The 24,605-nt window shown below is 51.3% G+C and overlaps 1 protein-coding gene across 2 annotated transcripts in view; it reads right to left on the reverse strand.

Annotated features, from left to right (window-relative positions):
- Nucleotides 1-24,565, reverse strand: part of LOC105560770 (protein bric-a-brac 2-like) — a 303,865-nt gene extending 279,300 nt beyond the window's left edge. For both annotated transcript variants that reach the window (XM_012010164.1, XM_012010165.1), the window contains exon 1: nucleotides 22,631-24,565. In XM_012010164.1, coding sequence (XP_011865554.1) covers nucleotides 22,631-23,584 — 954 coding nt within the window. In that variant the 5' untranslated portion in view covers nucleotides 23,585-24,565. The remainder of the gene's footprint in view (nucleotides 1-22,630) is intronic.
- Between the last annotated feature and the right edge of the window lie 40 nt (nucleotides 24,566-24,605).

The raw sequence follows: 24,605 nt of genomic DNA on the forward strand, positions 1-24,605 counted from the left end.
GCTAGAACTTGGTCCAAGTTCCAGCTCCGAGAAATGCGTGGCCAATCAACTTGCAGCTTTTATGGAATAGCTTGATTGGCCACACATTTCTCGAAACTGGAACTTGGACCAAGTTCTGACATCGTGGACGCAGGCCTTAATCAGCTTTTTGATTGGCTACAAGTCATTTTTAAGGCCTGTGTCCACGAAGCTAGAACTTGCTCCAAGTTCCAGCTCCGAGAAATGCGTGGCCAATCGACTTGCAGCTTTTATAGAATAGCTTGGGCCAAGTTCTAGCATCGTGGGCACAGGCCTTTAGGCCTTGCCGGGGCATTATAAAGATAAAATAAGATGGAATAAAAGAGAACAAGGTCAAATACGATAAAACAAGATAAATGAGATAAAGTAATGCCTACTGGGCATCAGTAGGCATTGGTGTGCACGATTTTGGTCAGCGGTTTCACCCCTCGGTTTGGATTCAGTGATTTTCACGACGGCTCAAGTTTACGGATGACGGGGTTGACAATGATTCCTATAACTTTGTATAAAAACAAAAAAGCAAATAAGATTTAACATGTCCGAACACGTTCATTATAAGACAAGAAAACAATATTTCTCTCCAACCGATACCGACGGAACTGAACGGACACGTCACGGATACATGTTAAATTAAGCTTTGTTCGGCTGCTTTCGGTAACATCCATTTGTTTAACACACGTAAAATTATAACGACCGTGTCTCACGCCGCGGAGATGAAGTTTGTACTCTCGCTCCTCGCGCGCCACATCAATCCGCAATTTATTTATTCCTCTCCTCGTGGCGATTTTGCAGTAATATCTTACATGTCGTCCTACTTCCTAATTGCGCCGGACGCGATTCCCGTAAATATGTTAGATTTATTGAGTGCGCGAAATGTCGTTGCGTCCGACTGAATTAATTCGAGGGTCTATTTGTCCGTCTTGTTCTCGAGTCGTTCGGAGCTGTAGTTTTGCGCGACCTGTCCGCTCAATAATTCGCAAATTGTGAATAAAATAGCTAGATAGTAGACTCGTTAGCCTTTCAAGTAGTCATGACCGGAAATTGCAGTCTGCAATTTAGCTTGCGATTTCGATCGAACAATTTGATAAATGGGAGCTCGGGAAATTATAAAAACGACAAAACACGATTATTATTAACTGGGGAAAAAACAGTCGGACTGTATAATCAAATCTTCTACTTCCGTCGATGCATCGGGAGCGTCGCGCATTAAAAAAAATTTGACGTACGCCCGACGACGACGACGACGACGACGACGACGCTCGCGCGGATTCGTCGCCGGCGCGATCGCGCGATCTAATTCACGCGCCCGCGATTCCCTCCCTCTCCCCCCCCCCCTCCCGCCCCGAGAGGCCGCGCGGGGAAACGTCGGGGGGAAAAGCAGTTTAAACCGCGCAAGAATGCAAACCGATTTCTGTTCCATTATACACGGATTATTGCGCAAGATTGCGTCAGTGTCTACCGACGGCGTTACACACAAGTACAAAAGATCTCTCTTTTCATCTCTCCGCGCGCGATTGTGGGGAAAGTGAGTTTTGTTTTTGTAGCCCCCGGGATAGTTCTTAGTTTCGGCGTTGGAGAACGTCGGGGGCGGGAGACCCGGAGAGGGGGGGGGGGGTAAGAGAAGTGCTCTTAATCCGAACTTCGCCGCGCTGCTTCGGGTCGGGAATACTAATATTTAATCGGCGACGCAGTTTCAAGCACTGTCGCCGGTTTGCGCTCGGTAATAGCGAGCGAGCGTCGCGGATTAACGTATCTTGACGTAATGTTTGCCGTATGACGGGGATTCTTAGAAAATCGGGATTTACGGCGCCGAGCCGCATAAAATCGACGTACACGCCCCAGCGCGCCCCGGCAAAAATCTATAAAGGCACGCGAGAGGCGAGCGCGTGGGCGAAGCGGGGCTCCGTAACACGAGCCGTCGCGTGAAAAAAAATGTATCGCAGTTTGATGCCCGCGAAACGCGACTCGCGAGAGGCTCGCAACGGCTTTGATCGTGTAATTGAAGAGCGGCGCGAAAAAAAAACCCTACCGTGTATATTCTTAAAAAAGGGAGGAAAAAAATTCGTCGCGCGCGAGGGTTTTGTGCCCGAAAAAAAAAGAGGTCGCCGACCGTGTTCTCGGTAAAATCGTACAGAAAACTTCCGCTAATCTCCGCCCCGCGCTTCTGCCAAGAAAAGCCGCCCCCGTCCGCGATCGATTCCCGAAACGTCGCGACCGTTGTCCTCGCGGTTCAACGGAAGAGAAGAATAACATATAGCCGAAAAAAATATCACTGTTGACACCGCTATGGTTATTGACAAGCCATTAATTTGCGTACTTTTATAAGTTTCCACCGTAGTAAATGTAGAACGGGAGAATTTACGACGCCGAGCAACTTCCTGCTCTTGAAAGCAAGTCGGTAAATTTACTTTCATACGTCGGCGTGGCTTGTCGTGTGCATCGACAACTTTGTAGGTACTTTTCTTATTTAACGATAAATAAATCAAAGAAATATAAGGCCCCGCCAAGTAGTTTCATTACGTCCGAAATGCCGCTTAAGAATTTTGCGGTATGTATTATTTCATAATTTGCATGTACCGAAAGTAGAACGATCGCTGATAAGCAGTGCGCGGGCTGAGGTGGGGGGAGAGGGAAGCTTACGAAATCCGCCGCGATTAATCGACCTCCGGCCAAACGATCCTCGACTTTGCTCCTCGACGGACGCCGCGCGCGTGTTCCTCCCGCTCCGCGGGACGATCTCGCAGGATTACGGTTCCGCGAATTAGCGACGGCATCCCCTCGGCCATCGACTGTCGCGGCGGCCGGAAACGTCGCGCGGCGTCTTGCGCGCGAGCGAAGAATCCGAGACGGGAGACGGGACGAGACGAGGCAGCGCCGCGCGACGAGTGCAGGGAACACGTTTCGAGGGGGTGTTTTTGCACGGCGGAAGTTTTAACGCAATTACACGAGCGACTCCTGGCGCCTCTCTCTCTCTCTCTCTCTCCACCGTGCGCCTCCGTCCTCTCCTTCTCTGTCCCTCAACCCCTTCCCCCCCTCCAGCCGCCGTGCTATCCTCGGCACCCTGCCCCGGCCCCCTCTCATCCTTCGCCGTCGCCACCACCCTCACAACCGCCACCCACCACTTCCTCGCCCACGAACCTACTTTAGCTCGTACTTTATCTTTATCTGTTTTCCACCCCCTCGCCCTCCCGCCCCTGTCCCACCTCTTCCTCTCCTCCGCGTCGCCTCTCCTCCGCGCACCGGCTCCCTCGCCGCGCACGTCATTCCGCATTATTTTCATTTTATCGTCAGCAATCTTGGTTAATGCAATACCCCCCGCCGTCCAAGGAACCTTTTTTATTTTGCGTTTGAATATTCTATCGCGTTACCGCGCCGTGGAAACCTCGTGGCTGGAGGGCGGCGGGGGGGGGGGGGCAGGGGGAGGGAGGAGGTGGGGAGGGGAAGGGGGGGAGGAGGAGAAAGGGGACGACACCCCGGAACCCACGATGGCGTAGCACTTTGCTTCCGAGCGATAAAGATCCTCTCGGCCTCGCCTTCGACCGGCGTGGCATGAGCTCATCCGAACTAAAAGGAGATTCTCCCGCACGATACTACCGCCGCAAACACATTCTTTTTACTTTTACCTTAAAGGAAAGGATTCGCCGGAGGAACTTCTTCAAGCCGTTTCCGATCGAGCCGGCGCGGTCTCGATCCCTTTTCCGCCGGTCTAGCTTTATGCGCGCGATACCGAGACTCGGCGAGTTCGTCGCGCGAACGGCTGTCGCAAAAATTCCACGCGTATCCAATTTCCAAAGTTGCGCGGAATCATCGCGCGGCGACCCGCACCGCGGAAACTCGAGGATCGGTAGCGGTAAAAATACCCGTTTCAATTAGCGCAAGGTGTACACATTGGAGCCGCGCGTCTTAATGAAATATCGCGACGAGCGAGACGTTTCGATTCGACGCGGGGCGAGCGCGGCGACAATTAACATCGGAGCCAGAACTCGGGGACTGACGCGAGGACTTCCGGCGGGCGAGCGTCCGCCGCGAAGGCACCGCCGACGGGGTGCATCGATCCGGGGGTACATCCTTCGCGACGGACATCCTTCAGAGCAGACGCGAGCCGCTGTCGCCGCCGCTGTCGACTTACTTTTCGCGAGTCACCGCGTACATGGCCGGGCGCAAGACGTCGCTCGACGTGGTATCGATCGCCAGATTAATTTGTAGTCCAGACAATGGGCCGCCATCTCTGCCGTCTCCGGCGATACATCGAACGTAACGTTACGCTGTTTCGCGTCCGGGGCGCCTTTAGTGCCACCCGGTACACCACCTTCGCGCATGGAATAAAACGGGGCAGGGGTAGCGGCGATGATCCTGCCGAGAGATACCGCGCGCCTTTATTTTGCCTAAGATATTTCCAGCCGTGGGATCTTATCTTCGCTTTCGAACGCTCGACCGGCGAATGGCCGTACTTTTTCTTCCCGGCGCGCGCGCGCGCGCGCCAACGATTTCCGTGCCCTTGGCAATAGCACGTCATATTTTGCGCCCGCGTCAATGCGAATTCCCAAAGTTCCATTTACATAATTGGATAATTTATTTCAGCCGAACGGGCTCGCATTTTATTTTCGAAACCCGTCGCGCGGTTTTACAGCCAGGAGAAACACAAATATTGAAAAATGCGCGCGCGAGAGAGAAAGAGAGAGGAACGAAACTATATCTCGCGTCTGTCACTAATCTAGATGCAAATGGGTTTAAACGCTTCCTTTCTCGGAAGGAAGATAATTCTGTTTCGCGGAAGGTCAAAGCGTATTAAATCTTTACAACGGATTGCACACCCTACGGCCGACGTGTCTACGAAGGCAGCTGTCCGTCGCTCGCATTCTGGTCTTCCGCACCTTGACGCATTCGGCCGTTTCGCGCACACATTTCTGGGCCTTTTTTATCTGATCCAGACCACAATGCAGGTATCCGCCCGCCTATCTCCGCCGCGCGCACTTCCGGGTATAAACGCAGAGCGACGAAAGCGAGCGAGTTCCTTTGCCGATTTCATCTCTTTGAGGATGCGATCTTCCGCGATAGTAAATTCTCGCCTGTCACTTCCTCTCGAACGGTCTACTTCTAAATGGATCCGATTTTTCGGCAGGCTCTTCCCCCCCAGCGTTTACGACGCGCGACACCTATCCGCGCCGGTGTTCCGAAAAGAAAGGGAACAGCAAGACAAATTGGATTGGACTCCTCCGTCTCTCGGAAGCGTACTGTTTATATTCGCGACGTCTGCCGCGCAGAAAGCGGGAAAAGATTTCAGCGGGCAGGTGTGAAATCCAAGCGGCGTGAAACTCACGTCGGACGATCGGCACGCGCGTGCACCGCCGCCACCTCCTTCGAAACGCAATCTCGCCGACACAATGGAGTATAGAATTTTTAATACGCCGCCGGGTAATGCGAAACGAGGCGCGAGACAATGGCTCTTTCTCGGGACCGATTCGCGCTCCTTTATCTCGCCCCGGCATTTCCTATATGAACCGATACGCGGCCGTTGTCGTCGACGCGAAAACTCAACGTCGACACCTGCGACGTGAAAACCGCGAGCGCATACATTACGCTACGAGGTGTCAGCCTGGGGACCGTTAGATCCCACGTAATTTCACAAGTGCGTATATCCTCCACGGATCAGGTGAGTTTTCTAAACGCTGTCGCGCGAGAGCGGAGGACAATAAGTCGAGACGCAACTTTCCACGCTTAAAAAAACACACACACAACAAGAAGGAGGGAAGAGGAAAACAAAACGTCCTACATCTACGAGAATTCCGTATTTTATGATGTTCTCTTCAAAGCCGCGAGCACCTCTGGCGGATCCGGGATACGAGAAAAGAGATTTTATGCAATGCACGAGGGTTACGTGCATTTTATTGCCGACTCGTTCAAATAATACGCATACTCGTGTGCGCGTGTGAGCACGTATACATATATAAATACATTTCCCAGTGGAAATCTCGGAACCAGGCCGAATGAATCAGATTGACTCAGAAATTTCCGCGACGTGAGTCATCGACGTAAACGAAATTATATTTCTGCCGTCTAATGGCAACACTTGTGTGTATTAACATTCGCCGGGCTGGCGAACAAATTCGCGCGCGCGGACGCGCGTGACTCAACCGCACGCTAGATACAGCTAGAATATATAAATACGTAAGGCGCGCTCGTCGTCTACCGACGCGTCGATTAATCTTCGTGATATCTCGATCGATCCGCGCGAAATGACGGACGGAATCGCGCCCGCCGCCGCCGCCGCCGTCTTCCGTCTCGACATAAAGATATAAGGTGCTGCATTTCCGATTATCAGATTTTTGTCAAGGATATCAGGCGGCGCATTTTCGATTATCCGATATTACCTTAGAGAAGGATACACACGGCCCTGGCGCGCGATGCAAATTTCACCGACGCGTTTATATCAAACTGATTTCCTAGGAAATAGATTTCTCTCGCAGCGATAGATGCGACACTTACAAGTTGCGCAAGATTCCAGACGAATGACAAGATGCTGAAATAATTTCGGACGAGCCTCGCTACGGGTCGGCTCGATGTAAAATGAAAGTTTGCACGGCGCTTGTTTTCACCTATCTTGAAAGTAGTCGGAAACCGCAAATTCATTTTTCCGCGAATTGGAAAGAATCACTGACTCGAATTTAATAGTGTAGAATCACCAACAGCGAATCCAACGTTACTTGAAAAACTGGACAGCCTCGGACGTGCACGCGAGTATTTTCGCGAAAATCCGTGCGCACCGCGAAGCACGGGACATGTACGCCAAGTCTCGCCCTTGATATCCCATTAGGCGAAATTATAAGCCGGCCGACTCGCGGGAATAAAAAAGGTCAGAGGGCGCGCGCGGGGTAGGACAGGGTAGGAGACAGAGACGCGCGTAAATTTCTATACAGCGATTACGGAGGCGGGGCATTATTGCATCTATTATTTCCGCAGGTTGCACGCGCCCATTATTCCTGGGGAGGTTCTCTCTTCCTCTCTCTCCCTTCCCCACCCCCTCTCTCTCTCTCTCTCTCTTTTTTTTCTATTTTCGGCTCGATGTCAGCGCCGGGGCGAAAGCGCCCGGATGTGTAGCAACGAACGACGAGGGTTTCATCGGCGAGGACGGTGAGGACGGAAGGGGGACGGAGCGAGGGTGGAGGTGGGCCTGGGCTGCTGCCGGTACCGTAATCGAATATCCTAGAATTTAATTTCTATCGGTTCGTCCCGCGCGTCCGACTTTCATATCGCGCTTTTTTGCGACAGTCATTAAATCTAATTTATCGTGACGCTCGCGTTTTTCAGGCATGTGCGCGACGATCCCCCGCGTCCCGTTCCGCCGCCACCGAGGCAGCGGTGTAACGCGACCTGGGGAAAAAAAAAAACGGGCCCCTTGGCCGAGTTCCCTCCTCCCTTTTCACCAACTCACCCCGCCGGAGTGCACTGTCGCGGTGCAACGATCGCACGCACCCTTCCTCTCGCACGTGTAATTCTTCCCTTTGTAATTGAATACTATAAATTAATCCTTTGATTTATCCTTTGACGCGGGCGTTTCGTATTTCATGCGCGCAACTGAAGCGATCAACAATCGCTACCTTGTATGGCGGAGGTTGATAAGCACGGATACAAAGAAACTCTACGCTGTCGCTCATTTTAATGAGAAGTCCAATTTCACTCAACCGGGCTTCAATTACATTTCAACCTCCCCCTTCCCCCCCCCCGTGTTCCACGGGAGACAAAAGAGTATCGCGCAATTATGATCGAATTATGATCGTAAGCTCTCGACGAAAAGTTTATTTATCACATGCCGCGCAGCGGGCACCAAGTGCTCCGTTGTGTCACGACAGCCGAAGATTCTGACACGAAAATGTTCGAGGTCACCGGCAGTTCTCCGGTCACGAACGATCGCAGTTGATCGAGATTCGCACAATTAAGTTTACCTACGTTTACAATCGGAAAGGTATTTGTGGATATTACTTCGGCATTATCCCCCTTTCAAAATTCTTACATCGCGCGAGAGAGCCGGCAAGAAAAACGATGTACTTTTAAATAAGAAAAAAGAAAGGTGGACCGCGATATACTTTTTGCGACGAATTTAATTTGATCTTTTTCGATTTATCGAGATTATTTTTTTTTGCAGTTCCTCCAATTTCTCTCGAATAAAAGTTTGTAAATAACGAATTAATTTGCGCAAATAATTTTTTAATTAAAACGAAGAGAAACTTAATTCTTAGAGTACGTGTTTTTCCTCTACACGGGGTAATTAAATAATATATACCAATTGTTTAAACTATCGTTGAGAGCAAAAATGTCACACAATTAAAATTTATTACGAATAGCACACATTTATATGCATATTGATCAGATCGAAGCTAATTTTGTCATCAATTTGGGGATTTGAATAACGGTACATCTCCCGCTACTTTGATCGCGCGGAATTAATTTTTAACTTAGGCGACGCAGATCTACCAAACGAAACATAAATTACACACGCAAGAACGGTCGCCTTATTAAAATAAATTTAATCCTTAACTGTGGACATCGTCTACACTGGCTGTGGAATTTCAGGGACTTTACTCTCCACGCCATATACGACTCGGTACATTTTCTTGTCTATTCGGCGTCGATTGTGCACAGAGTCGAGTTTTATTTGTTGCTCTTTAAACACGATCGATCGAACCTGCAAAACGAGCGAAGACAGTTCCAGGGACTCTTCGCGTTCACAGTTGGAGAATTAAATAAACGGGTAAGAGTACGCGGTACGTTAATCCGTTGTCGCAGTTACATTCCGTTATACATAAAAAAAACTGTGGCAGCGAGACTTGTCTGGAGTACGGCCTTGGCGTTTGTTTTGGTGGCCTATGACGCGCGTATCGGCCGCGGGCGCGAAGGCCACCGCGCGCCGCGTTGTCATTCACGCGGCGAGCCTCGAGTCGGCAGGTAGCCGGGTATCGCTCCGTGCGTCGTCACGCACCCCTATCGAATCCATCGAATCGCAATCGCGTCGAGCACGGGGGAGACACCAAACGCGACCAGCTCTTGCTGCGAACAGTCCCCGAGCCGTGCGATTAATTAACTTCCGCGATTAACGATTCACGGGCGCGTCAAGGCTGTTTACCGAAACAAATATCTCGCGTCGCTCGCTCGTTGGGAGAAAGGAATGCGAGCGATGAGACGCGTGGAGGCTGTAAGTTGTCGTTTTATAATTATTCACCCGGCAGTGATCATTCCTTTACGACACTGCGGTTCGAACACGTTTCAACTAGAGACCCTGCAATCAGAGACTGGCCATAAGAGTTCGTCAAATTCGTGCGAGTGCGAGAGAAAGGCCATCTCGCTCTTCTACGATTCTACGACGCAAGTTTCAAGAGAAAATTCTCTCCGTGTGGGCATTTTTGGAGCATTAGGCCTTGCTGGGGCAAACAAAAATAAAAGAAAACAAGATAAAACGCGACAAATAAGGTAATACGATAAAGTACACTCTCGGAAAGGATTTCTGTTACCGAGACAAAAATATTCTTGACGCAGTTATATTTCTCTCATTTAATATAAAAATAAGACGATGTCAAAATAAATTCTTATTCTCCTGTATCGAATTAAAAAAGATTGACTTACTACATTGAGACAAGAGTCACTTATGTAAATGTACGTTTACATATTCTTGCGTATAGAATAAATTTTCCCTCCATCTTACAACGCACGAATTCGACGGAAGACGACACATACTATCATTTTATTCCAGATTTTAGAATTTTTCATTTAAGATTAAAGTATTCCTTTCTCTACAATAAATCTGATTGACGCTATATCGATCTCATTTTAAATAGCACTGGATCCGGAAACTTTTTCTGGTGAATGTATGGCATTGGCGTACACGATTTTGGTCAGCGGTTTACCCCTCGGCGCAAATCACCGGGTCGTTGAATGAAAATGTATCGTTCGCACGCTGTGACAGTCGGCGTGAAACACAAGAAGTCAGGTATTCGGCCCGTGTTATTCTGTGGCAGGTACGTTGAACGTTTCAACTTTTTTTTTACGAAGCACAGAGTTGAGACGTAAACACTTGCGCGACCGAGACTCTCGGGGACAGTCACCAACGCGTCATCGTACTACCGTTCCACGCAGGCGACAAGGATCGCGTTTGGCGTCTCACGATCGTTTCCTACGATTGTTGAAATCGTGGCGATATTATCGGCCCGCGCGTTTAATTAGCGACTGCTCGCATTGAGGCGATCCGCTCACGACGCAAATATTTCGCGTTGTTCCTCGCGACGCAGGAAGCGCGCCGTGCGCGATTAATAGCACCGGGAGTGCCGTGCAAAGTGCCGTGTGATCGTCGCATTCTGGTGTGATTAGTGCGCGTCGTAATTAATCGTACTTTCGCGAGTGAGAATTTGTGCGAGTGCAACGGAGGACTTTGAGAGGAGGAGGAGGAGGAGGAGGAGGAGGTGATGGAGGAGGCCTGAGGAGGCGTCGGGCAACGGCGGAGCAATCGTGGGGTGAGTGACTTCTTTTATTGTATACTTCCTTCATGTTCGCCAAGTTTACGATTACCTTTCGAATTATTCCCTCACGTGAATGCAAATATCTCGCGGCACGCGACAAGCGAGCGAAACTCGCTTATCACTTTGTTGTCGAAATGTTTCGAAATTCGTTCGCTTAAGTAACGGGGAAAACCGCGAGGTCGTCTTAAGGCATTAAATTAATCGTCAGCGAAGTATTAAAGCGCTTAACGTTGAAATAAAATATATTCTTGATCAAAACGTACGTGGTCGTGGAACACAGCGCGCATTAAACAAATATCGCTATCAACCTCGCTTTTTATGAAATATTTACTTATCATCTGTTGCGCAACGGAGGAGAAGAAATATTCTTATATTTACCCGATAAGTATCCAACTTAAGCGTACGCAGCGTTACTTCGCCTGCGGGCGAAACTTCTTACTCAATATTCTGTCTCTTTTTCTCCCTCTCTCTTTCTCTTTTTATTATTTTCGACGTGACGCCGAGCGATACGTGCCGAAGTGCTACAATTATGAGCTGGCAGTTGTGGCGAAATTCCGTTTGGCAGAGTTAGCTGGGCGCGCGGGCGCAAACGGTACCCGCGCTCCCGAAAACGATCGAGAGAAAAAATTACGAACGCGTCGCGCTATCATCTACCGGCGCGGGTGAGGGCGAGCTCTTTTTTTTTCCTTCTCCTCCACCTCCTCTATCCTCGCTCGTCGCTCCCCGGCCGCGCTCTGGCAGAAGTTCAAAGGACGACGAGTGATCGCGCGCGCGGCCCGCTGATCGATCGCTGATCGAGCGGAACGAGGAGCAGAGGTAGGTAGGCAGGCAGAGAGGCGCGCACGGCTCTCTCGCCAGCCCGCCCGCCCGCTCGCTCGCTCGCGCAGATAACGACGAGAGGTTATAAATCTCCTTCCGGTCGGAATCGGGAGCGAAGCAATCTGCGGAATGGTCCGGTCATCCGTCCATCAAGTCGCGCGCACCGCGACGTGCAGTCCACGTATTAATATATATCTGCGGGGGCGGCTGTGCGCGTGCACAGACCCGCGCGCGCGCGCGTGTACGGGTGCGTGTGCGGGCATCTGTACAGGGTGTCCGAGAACGAGCGTCGCGAATCTTAAGTGTAGAGAACAGTCGGCTGGGGCGCGGACTCGCGACGAATGTGCTACCAGTTGTCCAGACTCGCTATATTATCGACGTGCTCGTCCGATACGACAAGGCTACGTTGTCGAAGCGATAAGACGATATCTTCAGGTTCCTTTTTGATTGAAATTTAGGTTTGCACATTTGTTAATTGGCTCGCTTCTGCCGCGAGAGTTGCAGGCACGAACGCGTCACGTCCAGCGCGGTATTTTCGGGCCGACCCTAACGCGACGGCCTTTTTAACCCGTGCAGCGAGAAAATACAATTCTATCGAAGTAAAATCCATCTAAAATTAGTCCCAGAATTTACGATTTATTTACGATTCGCGCTACATTTTTTTAAAACTAATTGTGTCCTTTTATATGAATATGCTTTTTCTTAGATGTTTCTAGTTTCCGCTCTTTATTAAAAAAAAAAAAAGAAAGTGTAGCACGAGTGAACGATATCGTTGTAATATTAAAGGGAGGGACAGCCCTCCGTTGTCCGCAAAACGACTTGATAATCCCTTATAATTGTCGCCGTCACGCGAATCCCTCGATTAAATAGTAACCAAGTATTGAGATAAAATTCTTGCCATTTCCGTCTCTGTACTATTCCTCGCTGAATCATGTATCATACGGTGCTCCCGGGACACACCGTATACACGGGCGCAAGTGTACGTGCACGCGTGTCGTTCTGCATATGCACACGTACACGCGACAACGGGCGCGTCGTGCATGCCGCCACGACTGCAAGGACCGCGCTCCTGCTCCTCTCCCTCTCGTTACCTCCACCCTCCGTCTCTGTCGCTCGTTCTGGTTCGGTATTTATGCGCGTTTCGATGGGAAAAGGCAGCGCAACTCGGACGCGACGCAAGATAATTTCTGATTTACCGCGAGCTCGCCGGAGCTGTCGCACGCCGTACATCGCGCGGAGATCCGTCCTGCGCCGCATTTTCGAAATGGAAACCCACCCCCTAGTCCTGACCCTCCGACCCGCCGTCGCGATAGCGTTCCAGCAACGTTCGTTCGACGGAACTCGAAAAGAAAAAAAAAAAGAGAGAGCGCGAGCGAGAGAGAGAGAGAGAGAGAGAGAGAGAAAGCGTCGCGTATGCTCGGAAATCGGATGCGATCGTAAAAGTTAGATCGCCTGGCAAATTTGGTCGTTTCGAAAGCCGAGGCTGCAAAAATGGGTTATGTAAATAAGGGATGAGACGCTTTTAACTCTTTCGGGGTAGGCGCAACCCCGATCGTTATTGAAATTCTAAAGCGGTCGGTTCTGAGTTCGTCGGATAGGCGAAGGCAAATTAAATTTCCTCTCTCCTTCATTTTTCTTTTTCCCGAAATTTGCATGCGAGTTTTCATAGAGCTAAATACCGGCATAATATGCGCGAAACGTCGACGTTTCGGAATTACGAGAATCAGACGCGAGGCTTAAAAATCGTCGAAGCTCAACGGCAACGATACGCGACTCCGGGGGGGGGGACGCGAAAGAGGCGAAGGGCCACTGAGCTCGCTCGCGAGTCATTTTTTTCATAACGATACGCGCGATGACGAACGACGAAGAGGCCAGTCGCCTCCCTCTGCTTTCCTACGCCGCCGACGTCGTGCATCAGGAATAAACGGCGATGCATCCCCCGTGCAGTATTTTCGATCGAGCCCGGCGCACGCAACCGGCCGTTCGTTCCGCGGAATTTCGCAGAGCGCGGAAATCGGGGGCGGGATTAAACGATCTCCGATAAACGCGCGCGCGGTTTTTCTTAGCAGCGGCGATTCACCCCGAGATTAACTCGAGCGGACGTCGAGGACGATACGCGTCCGCCGGGGCTCGCCGAGCCCTCGGTTATCAGGGAAGCGTGTGTCCCGCCGATTGAAAAGCGTAGCCGCGCGGCTTAATTGGAATCGTCCGCCATTGAAATGTTAACGATAGACGTAATCGCTAACGCGTCCCCGTTATTCGTTTATTAGAATCGCCGTCTGAATTGTTGATGGCCCCCTCGGACGTCGATATTGCAAATGTTTGTCCCGGCAGAAGAAATTGAAAGCGGAGACACGGTCCCGTCGCGAAAATCGCGACTGGGGAATTGAACGATAAAGAGCGAGGCGCGGACGCCCCGGCGCACGGTACACCGCGGTCGTTACATTATTACGGAGAAGTCGTTGCGGGAATTTCAAGTCGGCGGGAGCGTCTTTCGAGCCGTCGTCCGCCTGAATGTTTCACGAATAGCTCCGCGGACGTTCCGGGTGGACGCGCATACAACTTTTATCAACGAGCGGATCTTTCGCCTCCCTTTTTGACCGCCCGTCTCCCTCCCTTCTTCCCGCCACTTGATTCCTCCAACCCCGTCGCGGTTTACCCCGCGGCCCTCCTCTCACCCCCCCCCCTCCCCGCCAGGAGCCTCGCTCGAAACGCTTGTCGTCGTCGTCGTCGAGGGGAAAATACGGGGAACGTTAAGCGGTCGCGTTTTCCCGGCGTATTACTTAAGCGATCCGACATCGATTTCCGGTCCGAGGGCATTTCCATGTCGCGAAATAATGCATTCCCCGAGCGAGCGTCGCCGCGAAGGTCGCCGCCTCCCGCGGGACCGAGACCAGACGCGGATTTCAGGGTAACTTTCGACTTTCCCCGAGCACTCGGGAGCCGCCACTCGAGGCGAATTCTTCTGCAATTTTCAGCGCGCGCCTTAACGTAACCACTGCTCCGGAAAAATGGAGCGTCGACGTCGATACGAGGCGCTGTCTTCCTTTCTCTCCGCCGGGCGTCGGGGAAGGACGGGGGCGATTTATCGAATTTCCTAAAGTGTCTGAGAAAGTACAATAGCTTCCGTGCGGAGCTCCACTTAGGCCAACGATAACGCCGACCGCCATTTTTTGTCGATAGGAATTAATCCGCAATTGTTTCGCGGTAAAGATATTATCTCGGAGATTCGTTCTTTCGTTCGTTTCTAAACCTATTTAGATGGAGAGCGAAAGCCGATCGCGGCTGTATTTCCGCGTTAAAAATAGTTTCACCTGGCGTGCACGTGTTATTCGTAATTATCTCGCGTCGCAAAGATTATTTAAAAGACGATACCAGGGAACGCGGTTTTCAGCGAAAATCCCAGGCTCCTAAACAGATAGAAGGCGAGTATCATTTCGTAAAGTAGGAAATAGGGGACCATAAAGAAACTCGACGCAGGTAAACAAGCGCGAGAGCATCGCGCCGAGATGCTTTCTCAAGCGAGATTCGGAACGGTCGGTGATTATTCGGAGAGAACAGAGTGCGTTTTCAGAAAATCCATGCAATTAGAAAGAAATTCGCGATCCACATTTCGAGACGACCTTTTGCGGAAATAAAAAAAAGGGGGGGGAACGGAGGCTAAAATATGCGAATTCATTCATCATCAAAGATTAAAATCTGGCGAAGGAAACATAGGTAATAAAATATTATTCTACGTTCCATTTTAAAAGAACTTTAATGGAGAATTTTAACATGAGCAATCCTTAGAAAAATATTTAAAGTGGGGTATTACAAAGTTGTGAGAGCAGATCGTGAAAAGAGGAATCCGCGGATGAAAGGAAAAACGCAAGTCTGAGATACTCTCTGTCTACCCTACGCGTATTATCCCGATACTACCGGTCGGCAATGATTCCGCGGAGATAAATCTCGCGGAATATATCCAGTCCGGTTAACCCAACGCGAGACGATTTCCGAAGCGAGGAAGGAAAACGGCAAGAAACACTCGCGCACTCCTGGCGCGGCGCGGCGAGCTAATGTCGAAGGAGGAAGGTAAAAAAAAAACAAAAGCGGAAAAGGGGGAAAAGGGATCGTTTGGAGAAGAGATATAAAAAGAGGAGGAGGAGGAGGAGGGGGCGGCAGGGGGAGGAAGAGAAAAGAGAGGCTTCTCTCGGTGGCGAAGCGGGGTAGCGGGCGGGACGAGGGTCCGAGAGAAGTTAAGTGCTCGGGCGCCTATGCGGTCCGGTTACCCCGGGATTATATTCCAAGTATTGCCATTATGCGAAGAGTTTCCTAGGAAGGCAATTTTCGAAATATTTAAAATACATATCATTACGGCCGCGAAGCCGGTCCTTATTATAAAATAGTCCTCCGCCGAGCAGCGAAAGGGTGGCTACGTAATACGCACCGGGCGGGGAGGAGCGGGAGACTGGGAGGATGGAGGAGGCCCGTGTGGTCTTCGCCTACCTACTTTCGAGATCTCGCGAGCGCCGTAGTGCCGACGTACATGTATGCGGGGCACCCGCCAATTTCTTCCGACTCGTCCTTGCGACGGGCGACGCGACCGAGCGACGGCGTGTGCCCAGTGTGAAAAAAAAGAAAAGGGGGGGGGGGGCACCGTACCTGTCCGAGAGCCCGCGGCACCGTAGCCCCGCGTGTCGCGTAACGCGCGTGTCTACGAAAAACCTAGCTATCGCGTGCGCGCCTTGCGTGCGCCAACGCGAGAGCACTCACGCGCAAAAAAGCCAGGAACTGGACCGGAGAGCACCGTCCACGTTGTGGGACTATAAGTGCGGGGTCTCCCCGTGAGAAAAACGGACGTCGAGGAGTCCGAGGAGGCGCGCGTCGAACGGATCTTAGGCCTAATTGAGCAATTAATTTTGACGCACGGCGTCAGAAAAGGAGGAGCGCGATTGTCTTGGTCCGCGTCGTCCTGTTCTTAAATCCGAAATGCCCGCGGCGGGGAACTCGGGTGACAGCAGAGAGAATTCACTTCCGAACGATAGTCGGTTGTCAAATATCCCGATCTGGCTTTTCGTGTCAGGGTCCGGCTTTACTTTTTAATTTGATACATTTAAACAACGCGCTTAATCAAATTAAGAGCGGCGCTTCCCGAGTCGGTCCGCTTTCCGGTACCGGGGCGGAAATGCATAAAACACGACTGCGCCGGGGAGCCGAAATCACGGCGGAGTAACGTCGATACGTGTCAAAAAGCGCGAGGGGGGTCCTCTCGATCACTTCTGACAGCACGGTAATCGACTTCTGAGCGCGACGCGAGCGATACCGGGGCCCGCGCTCGTATCGCGATCGTTTTCTGGACGGAGGACCGAAAGGAGGTGGACGAGACGACGGGGGATGGACGGGCGCGGGCAACACGCGCATTTTAATACATCGGGGGGCGGACTTTTCAATTTTGAATCCCATCGGGACGATCCTCCTGATGTATCGCTTACGTTACGCGTTGATCAACGCGACCGGTCGACGTGCGCGCGCGCGCTTCTACGCGCGTTACGATCGTCGGCGCGGACGTACGTACACGTACGGATACGCGCGCACGTGAAGACAAACGAACGCAGAGAAACGAGAGTCGTCCGCGATTGTGTGCCGCCTGCCGATACGAGCGCGCGTCCGCGTCGGCGAGATGCACTTGCACAAGCGCGAGAGCGTGCGAGACGCGCGAAAACACAATCAAGGCCGCGCCGGGCAAAAACACTAATTTAAACGGAACGAAGGAAATATGTAGTCACATCCGGTGTATCAGGATGAATGGCGCTCGGTTACTACAATTCACGATTTACTGTTTCGCGACTTTTTTCTCTGCCGACGCGTCGGGGATCCGTTCTCTCCTGCCGGTCTCCCCGCCGCCCGTTCCCTCTTTCTCTCTCTCTCCCCCGCTCTCGAGTCACCCGACACGAGAGGGAAGAGACAAAGAGGAAAGGAGGGAAAGAGGAAGAGCGAGCGAGAGAGAGAGAGAGAGAGAGGGAGAGGATGGCAGGGCAGACGATCCGGGAGGTAAAGCCGTTATTGCCAAAAAGGATAATGCGAGGGAAGATTAAATTTTTTTCGACCCGCCCTTTCGAGCTCCACCGACCGCGTGATCACGCTTTGCTGCTTCTCGTGTTGTACACTGTGTACACTTTTCGGGGGATGCGCTCGCTGCCTCCCTCTCCCTCGTCGTCACCCTTCCCGAGAGCCATCACGCTTTTCGTAGCCCATTTCCGACGGAGCGAGCCTCCCCGGTCATTTCAGATCATTCCCAGAAATCACGCCGGTGCGGCATAATTTGCGTGTGTTATTTTAACATTTTTGTCATTTTAAAATCTCTATTTTACGATCCTGAAATCTGACATCGGTTATATCGGCGGAACGTGTGTATTTTAGGAATGATATTTAAGAAAAATTGTCGTTGCAACTTTCAGTAAATTCTCGTATCTTTTTAAAAACGATATTCACTCAATCAAATTTTTTCCATCTTAACTACAATGTGTGACATGCCCGAACGCTATATTTATCATGAAACAACATATTTGCCGTTAAAAAATATTAAATTGCCACTTAGTAACGTTTGCTCGCAGTGAATAATGAATCGCGAACAACCTGTTTCTTTCTCTTTTTTTTTTTTTGGTATGTGAACGATCGCACGATTGAACGATACGATTAGAGTACTATTAAGTGGTCGTAGGAGACGCATCATGAGGCTCGCGCGCGACAGGTGAAATATAATTTATGTTTATACCGCGTAATGCCGCGTATACGTTATCGTGAGTCCCCTCCGGGTCCTGGGCCCGCGTTCGAGGCATAAATAATTGTCCCCGGTTTTCGCCGCCGGAGGCGGGCGATTCATAACTCACGACGCTCCCTGTTGATTCCCTAATTTCCGAGATGCGGAAGGTCGCCCGCTACTTTTACGTGCGCTGCTTCGTTACGTTACATCGCGTTAATGCGCCCGTGGACGCTAATACGGCCAATAAAATATCGAAGCTTATCGTATGAAATATCAGTCGCGATAATTGACGAATCTGTTATACGCGCGCGACAATTTCGGTAGCTCAAGAGAGGAGACGCGGCCACCGTCTCGGTCAACTTGTTTTTGCCGACGTGCGTCGCAATAGGTAAAGAATCGAATATTATCGAGAGAAATTTAGTCATGGTGTTCGACAAATTTTTTATATGGAAATTTGAGGGGAAAACCGCCGGGGGCATTGTGGTGTACAGATTTACGGCATTGCTGGGCATTACCAGGCAATTTTTGGGCATCATAAAGATAAAATAAGATAAAGAAATGCCCACTGGGCATTAGTGGGCATTGGTGTACAAGATTTTGGTCAGCGATTTCCCCCTCGTGGAAATATTAGCATCGCTGTACCTATGCGTGTAGAGAGAAATGTCTCCTTTGTTTAAGAAAAAAAAAAAGAAGTGCACCACGTGCACTTGGAAGATAGGACACTCGCTATCGAGAGACCGGCCTACGACAACGGAACTCCACTCGACGCAAAACCGTGCGCGCTCGAGAATTTCGCTTCTCAATGGAGAATATAAAGTTATTAGAATTAGATTTGAAGAGAATAAAACTCCCGAGCACTTAAGTCGGTAATCTAACGAGCATCTCGTGTACTATTCGCCCGTACTTTTTCTCGGGACTTACTTCATCATTTCCTTCGTGGTTTTCAACTTACGTTTCTCTTTATCTTGAATAAATTAATCCAAGAACTTTCACGCTAATACTGATATACTGTTTATATAAATGAAAACATCGCTTTCTCTTTTTCTACAAACTCCTCTCTGTCTCTTTTCCTCCCTCCCTCCCCCCCTCCCTCTCTCTTTCTTAGAAATAGCGATGCATTTCGTTCATTTACTGCAATCTGCATAATTACATTTTATTTCATTTCATCTACTTGTATAATTATTCTCTCTCTCTCTCTCTCTCTCTCCCCCCTTTTTCTCCCTTTCTTTTATTCGTTCCGTACAAAAAAATCCATGTCGACGGTGCTTGGCAGTGCTCTCGCGGCTTGGCATTCCACGATCCCCGGGTCCGCGCCATTGGCTTCTCTCGCCCGCATCAATTAGGTATTTTAATCGGAAAGGCACCGCGGAATAGTTGCGATACTACAACGGCGCGCATTTACGATACGCGCGCACAGGCAGTCGGGCGGGCAGGCAGGCAGGCATACCCGGAGAATTGGAACGTGGTTGCGTTAACATAATGGAATTCCGCGGAATGTTATAACCATTATATACGTATAGCGGATTACGTCACGGTGCGGCGGGGCCGACGACGTGTGCGCCCTGAGAAGAGAGGAGAAAAAAAAATAATGCCGCTTACCGGCCGCGAGTCGGTCGCTCACTTTAATTTCCTAGATTGAACTCAACTGACGCGCGGACCCGAGTCTTCCGGCGCATCCGCCGTGCTTTTCGCGAAGCCGCGTGTCTCCTCCTCCTCCGGTGTATCGCCCCTCCTCCCCCCCCGATACTCGCCACCTGGTCTCAAAAACTCGGAAACGCGAAAATTTCGCGCGTCCGCGCGTCAAGTCCCCGCCCTACCTCACGGTGAATATTCATTTTCCGCGTGCACGTAAGACGCACCGAGTGAAGGTGACACGGTTCACGCAGACGCGCGTCAATTGTGCGCGCAATACGTCGTCGGGTGGGATAATAATTAAACTTATTTAACTTTCCGATTAGCTTCGGGACTCGATACGCCCGTACAGAATTCTCATGTTACGTTAGATATTCATATATTAAGACTTTTATCCGACTTATCGGATTATGTTACATAAATAACATAAAAACGTAGCTCTGTCGATGTAAATTATAATATACGTATTATACATCCGGATAAGATAAACCTTGAATAATGCATCGGTGTGTTTATTATCTCCGGCTGTGGAATTCTAGACAACACTTTTTACAAGTGAAACATACGGCCGGCACACGATCATTTCAAATTTCATCGGGATAACGAATGGCGCCGCGCGCGTCTCGATGCTCTTATTGATACGATTATACAAATAAGTGCCGCAAATCGTGCGCCCGGTACCGCGGGGGGAAGGAGAAAATATTTTGTTAAGCGTAAAGTTAACCGCTCGGCCCAAGTCGGCGCAGCCTGCCCCCTCCCCGCCTCCTTCTCCCCCGCTCGTGTCCGACGGTCGTCGTGCTAGTTACAAAACGGCTTGTAACTAGCCGCACGCTTAATAACTTGCACCGGTAGCGAACGATAAATAATGCAGGAGACACCGTCGTCCCGATGTAATTAACGAGAACAGTCGATACCCCAGGCGTGTGCGCGCCCGCGCCCGTGCGTGTGCGTGCGGACGCGGCCCCCCGCGCGCGCGCGTGTTTGTGTCACGTACGCGCGCGAACGCGAACGAGCGCGGTCAATATTTGTCATCCGCTTTAACAAAAAGAACGTTACAAAACGCTCGGCCGGATGCACCCCGGCCAAATATTGACTGCGCTCATTGACGTTCATTGATACTCTCAATTAGCGCATACCGTCGAAGCCAATCGCCGGGTAATTGGGATGGCCCTCCACCTCCGTCCGCGGAAAAGCGCGCGGGGGCCTCTCTCTTTCCCTCCGCCGTCGTTCCGCCACCCTTCCCCCCCTCTCCAACCCACCCCCTTCCGCATCGCCACCCTTGACGCGCGCGTCCGTCCGCGCGAGCGTTAAAACGCGAGAAACGCGCGCGCCCCCCCGGCGCGAAAACTCGTCCCGCGCTCGTGTAATTGGCGCGGCCGCCACGTCTCGAGTGCGCCCCGCGCGCGCGACACTTTTCCGTATCGCCGCGCGGCGAAAGAGCCGGCCAATTATATCCAGCGGGAAATGTCGTACGTGCGGGTAAGCGCCGTCGTTTGCCTTCCTCGAGGATCGTTTGCCTTGACCAGAACGAACGCGAAACCCACCGCGCTCTCGTTAATGATCGGCCGTGACCCCCCCCCCCCCATGCGGCCAGCGTCTTCCTTTTCTATCGGGGAAAATTGCGCTGGCGCGATTTCGGGTTAACCGCCCCGGAGCGCGAAAGTTTCGGTGCAGAGAGGAAGTTGTTCGCCGGGAGAGTAGGCACCGTCGTTTCTTATTTCAATTCGGCGGCACGTTTCTCGACCGGCGGTGGAGGAAAGTTTTAATTGACCCGCCCCCCGTTGCCGAATCATTTCCAAAATGTTAGACAAATAACGGCGTATCCCTCACGACTCATATTTATTTGATCGAATATTTTATCGAATAAAATTTAAATGCATGCGCGTGCGCAAATTGCTAGTTACGGAGCGCAGAAATTTATTCGCTCGTTTACGTAACGTCAAATCGACAAAATTAGGCTTGTAACGCAACTTAGTAACGCGCGGTAATTTAAATTGGAAAATACATTTTATAAATTCTCTAATCTATTCGTATAAATCTAATCTACGCGCGGCTGAGGTACGCGAGGGCCCTTTCCATCCAGCACTTTATATCTGGCAGAACTAATCAATTTTTTTTCCATTCATTTTTACATACATTTCTTGAAACGTGAAGATCTAACGTTACTTCTGACGGAAATGCTGTTTTTATCCCATTCTCGTTAACAAGCGAGTGTAATTCTGACCATTTTTTTTTTGTTCTTCCTGCATATTATTTCTACTAATTTATCTTCGGCAAGAAGAGAAGTAATATTCTGCCGTCGTAAAAACAGGAAAGCTACATTCAGCGCATCGGAATACATATCTGAGTGATTCGACGTTATCATGTACATAAAAATCTTCTAATTACAACACTCGATGCAATTACGGGATTCTTGTTGTACAATTTGCATCGAAAATTACATATTAGCACTGACGCGTGCAAAGACAAATGTCCGTCCCGGGAAAAAGGATTAATCGCAAGAAATAGTATCACTCCCGCCGATAAAGGAAGATTCGTCCGTCAGTAATTCTCAAACGCACGCACGCGTAATGATGCGATATAACAATTATGCATATCAGCTTTTTCGCGCTTAGAATTAGAATGATAATGCGACGATGTGTTGGAATCTTTTTCATATCCACACCACTTGACGCGGATTTGATTACAATCCTTTCGCGAATCACGGAAAGCCACTTTTTCACGATAACGGTATCAGCGACGGTTCCGAGAGCGGCAATTATTTTCCTCAGCATTTTCGCGAACAAGTTGCCACTATTACTCGCACTACCGAGAGACGCAACGTGTCGATTTCCAACTTTTTCTCTCGCATTACATAGAAAGACCGGGGTGGGATTATAGACGGAAAGAAGAAGAAGAAAACTTGACTCACCCTTTCCTCCTCCCGAATCATCTCCGCGATGCCGGGCTTGATCTCGAGGTCGTCACCGGCGTTGGGCTGATTGCCGGCGCCCTGCTGATGATGCTGTTGCTGCTGCTGTTGCTGCTGCTGCTGTTGCTGCTGCACGCTGAGTTGTTGGCCGTGGCCGCCCAGGTGGTTGACGGGCGCGTGCGGACCGGAAGTCACGTGGCCGGGCACGTGGTGGGTCGGCAGGGGGTGCGAGCTCTGCTGTCCCTGCGGTGGTGGTGGCGGGGGTGGCGGTAAGGGCAGCGAGGTCGGAAGTTCCTGCAGGTTGATCTGCGGCGTGACGGAGATGCTGGGCGTGCTGGGCGAGCCGAGGGACCTCGGGGTCGAGCTGGCAGTCGACGGCACCATGCTGTGAATCTCGGGCACGATGATGTTGCTGCCGATGACATCCTGATCGTCGGGGCCGATGCTGCCGGAGCCGACGCGTTCCGGACTGTTGGCGGACGGCGAGCGTTCGCCGGACATCCGGCGGCGCTTCTTCCGCTGCATCGCCGCGGTCGCGACCTCCTCCAGGGTCGGCCTGGACGTCAGCTCGTGCTCGCTGTTAACGTCCGCGAGGCCGCGGATCTTGAGGCTCTCCGCGACCTTAAGCAACGGGCCGATCTGCTCCTGGGAGACGTTGATCTCGCCCTTGTACATGAACTCAACCGCGGCCTTGAGCTCCGGCCATTTGATATCCTTCATGATAACGATCGGATGCTGGCAGGGGTTGTCGAAGAAGAGCGCCTGGAAGTACGGGCTGCAGGCCGACAGGACCATCTTGTGGGCCTTGACGCTGTGCCCGTCGCAGGCCAGGGTCACGTCCACGAAGCTCTCGCTCTGTAGTAGCTGATCGAAGACGTTGGTCAGATTAGTCTGATAATTGTTCCAGCGCAGGCAGAACTGCTGGGGTGACCCAGCGCCGCTTTGTTGCGTCATGATCGGACGTAATGCACCTTCCGCTTGGGTCTCTCCTCTATCTCGCCGGGCGATTCTTCCCTTCTACGCTGTCGCCTCTCGCTCTCTTTTCGTCTCTTCCTCCAGTCACCTCCTCCTCGTGGTGCGTCTCGCCGCGGCTTCTCGGCAACGTTCACCCTCGATCGGATCAGCAACGAGGCCGCATCTGCAACACACACATGCACAGCCACACGCAAAACCTCCAGATGTCCGCGCGAAATTACGCGGGGCGAGTGCGAGTGCCTTATCCGCGCGCCTCGTGGCAACGTGCGCGGATCTGTCAGACGCGAACCGACGCGGGCGTCATCGTCCCAACGGGACGTCGTGGTCGAGCATCTTTTAGCCTAGCTCCGAAACGTGGCTCGGAATATACCGTACACTCTAATCCACTCCCGCCGCTTTTAAGAGAGTTAGAGTTCGCCTTGTCTTCCCCAACGAAGCATCATACACGGCGGGGAGTCTCCCGAGGGATCAAGGTAATCCCGTCACGGGAGGAGGGGGGACACGTCCCTATTTCCACCACGCGGCACACTTAATCTTTACTCTCCCTTTCGCTGTATTTTCTCTTCCTCCTTTTCTTAACAGTTCCTAGCTACTGTCACTTAATCTAGTCTCATCGAAGTGTCTATCACGTTGAGGAGCGTTTTGTCCGAGAGAGAGAATCAGACTTCACCATTAACCACCCACCACCAACCACCTCGAAACGCGGAACAACAACGATCACGATGACGACGACGTTGCGGGTTTTCCACGGCGAAAAATTAACGCGTTAACGGATAGTACGGATACGGATTGCGGCTCGCGGTAAACGCCGTGCGACGTACGGCGGCGACTGTCCGCGTGAGAAGCGCGTGTTGCGCGCGACGGAGGGTGTCGAAGCGACGAACGACGTACGATCTGCACCCTGTGACGAGCGCGTCGCGACTGAGAGGGCCAGCAACGCGGCGGCGGGTTCGCTCGAGCGGCAGTGGTGGCGACGTGCGCGGCGCAGCGCTTCGCGGCA

Source organism: Vollenhovia emeryi, unplaced genomic scaffold, assembly GCF_000949405.1.
Source record: "Vollenhovia emeryi isolate VEMERY1.0 unplaced genomic scaffold, V.emery_V1.0 DF939222.1, whole genome shotgun sequence".
In the NCBI taxonomy this organism is placed as follows: Eukaryota; Metazoa; Arthropoda; class Insecta; order Hymenoptera; family Formicidae; genus Vollenhovia; species Vollenhovia emeryi.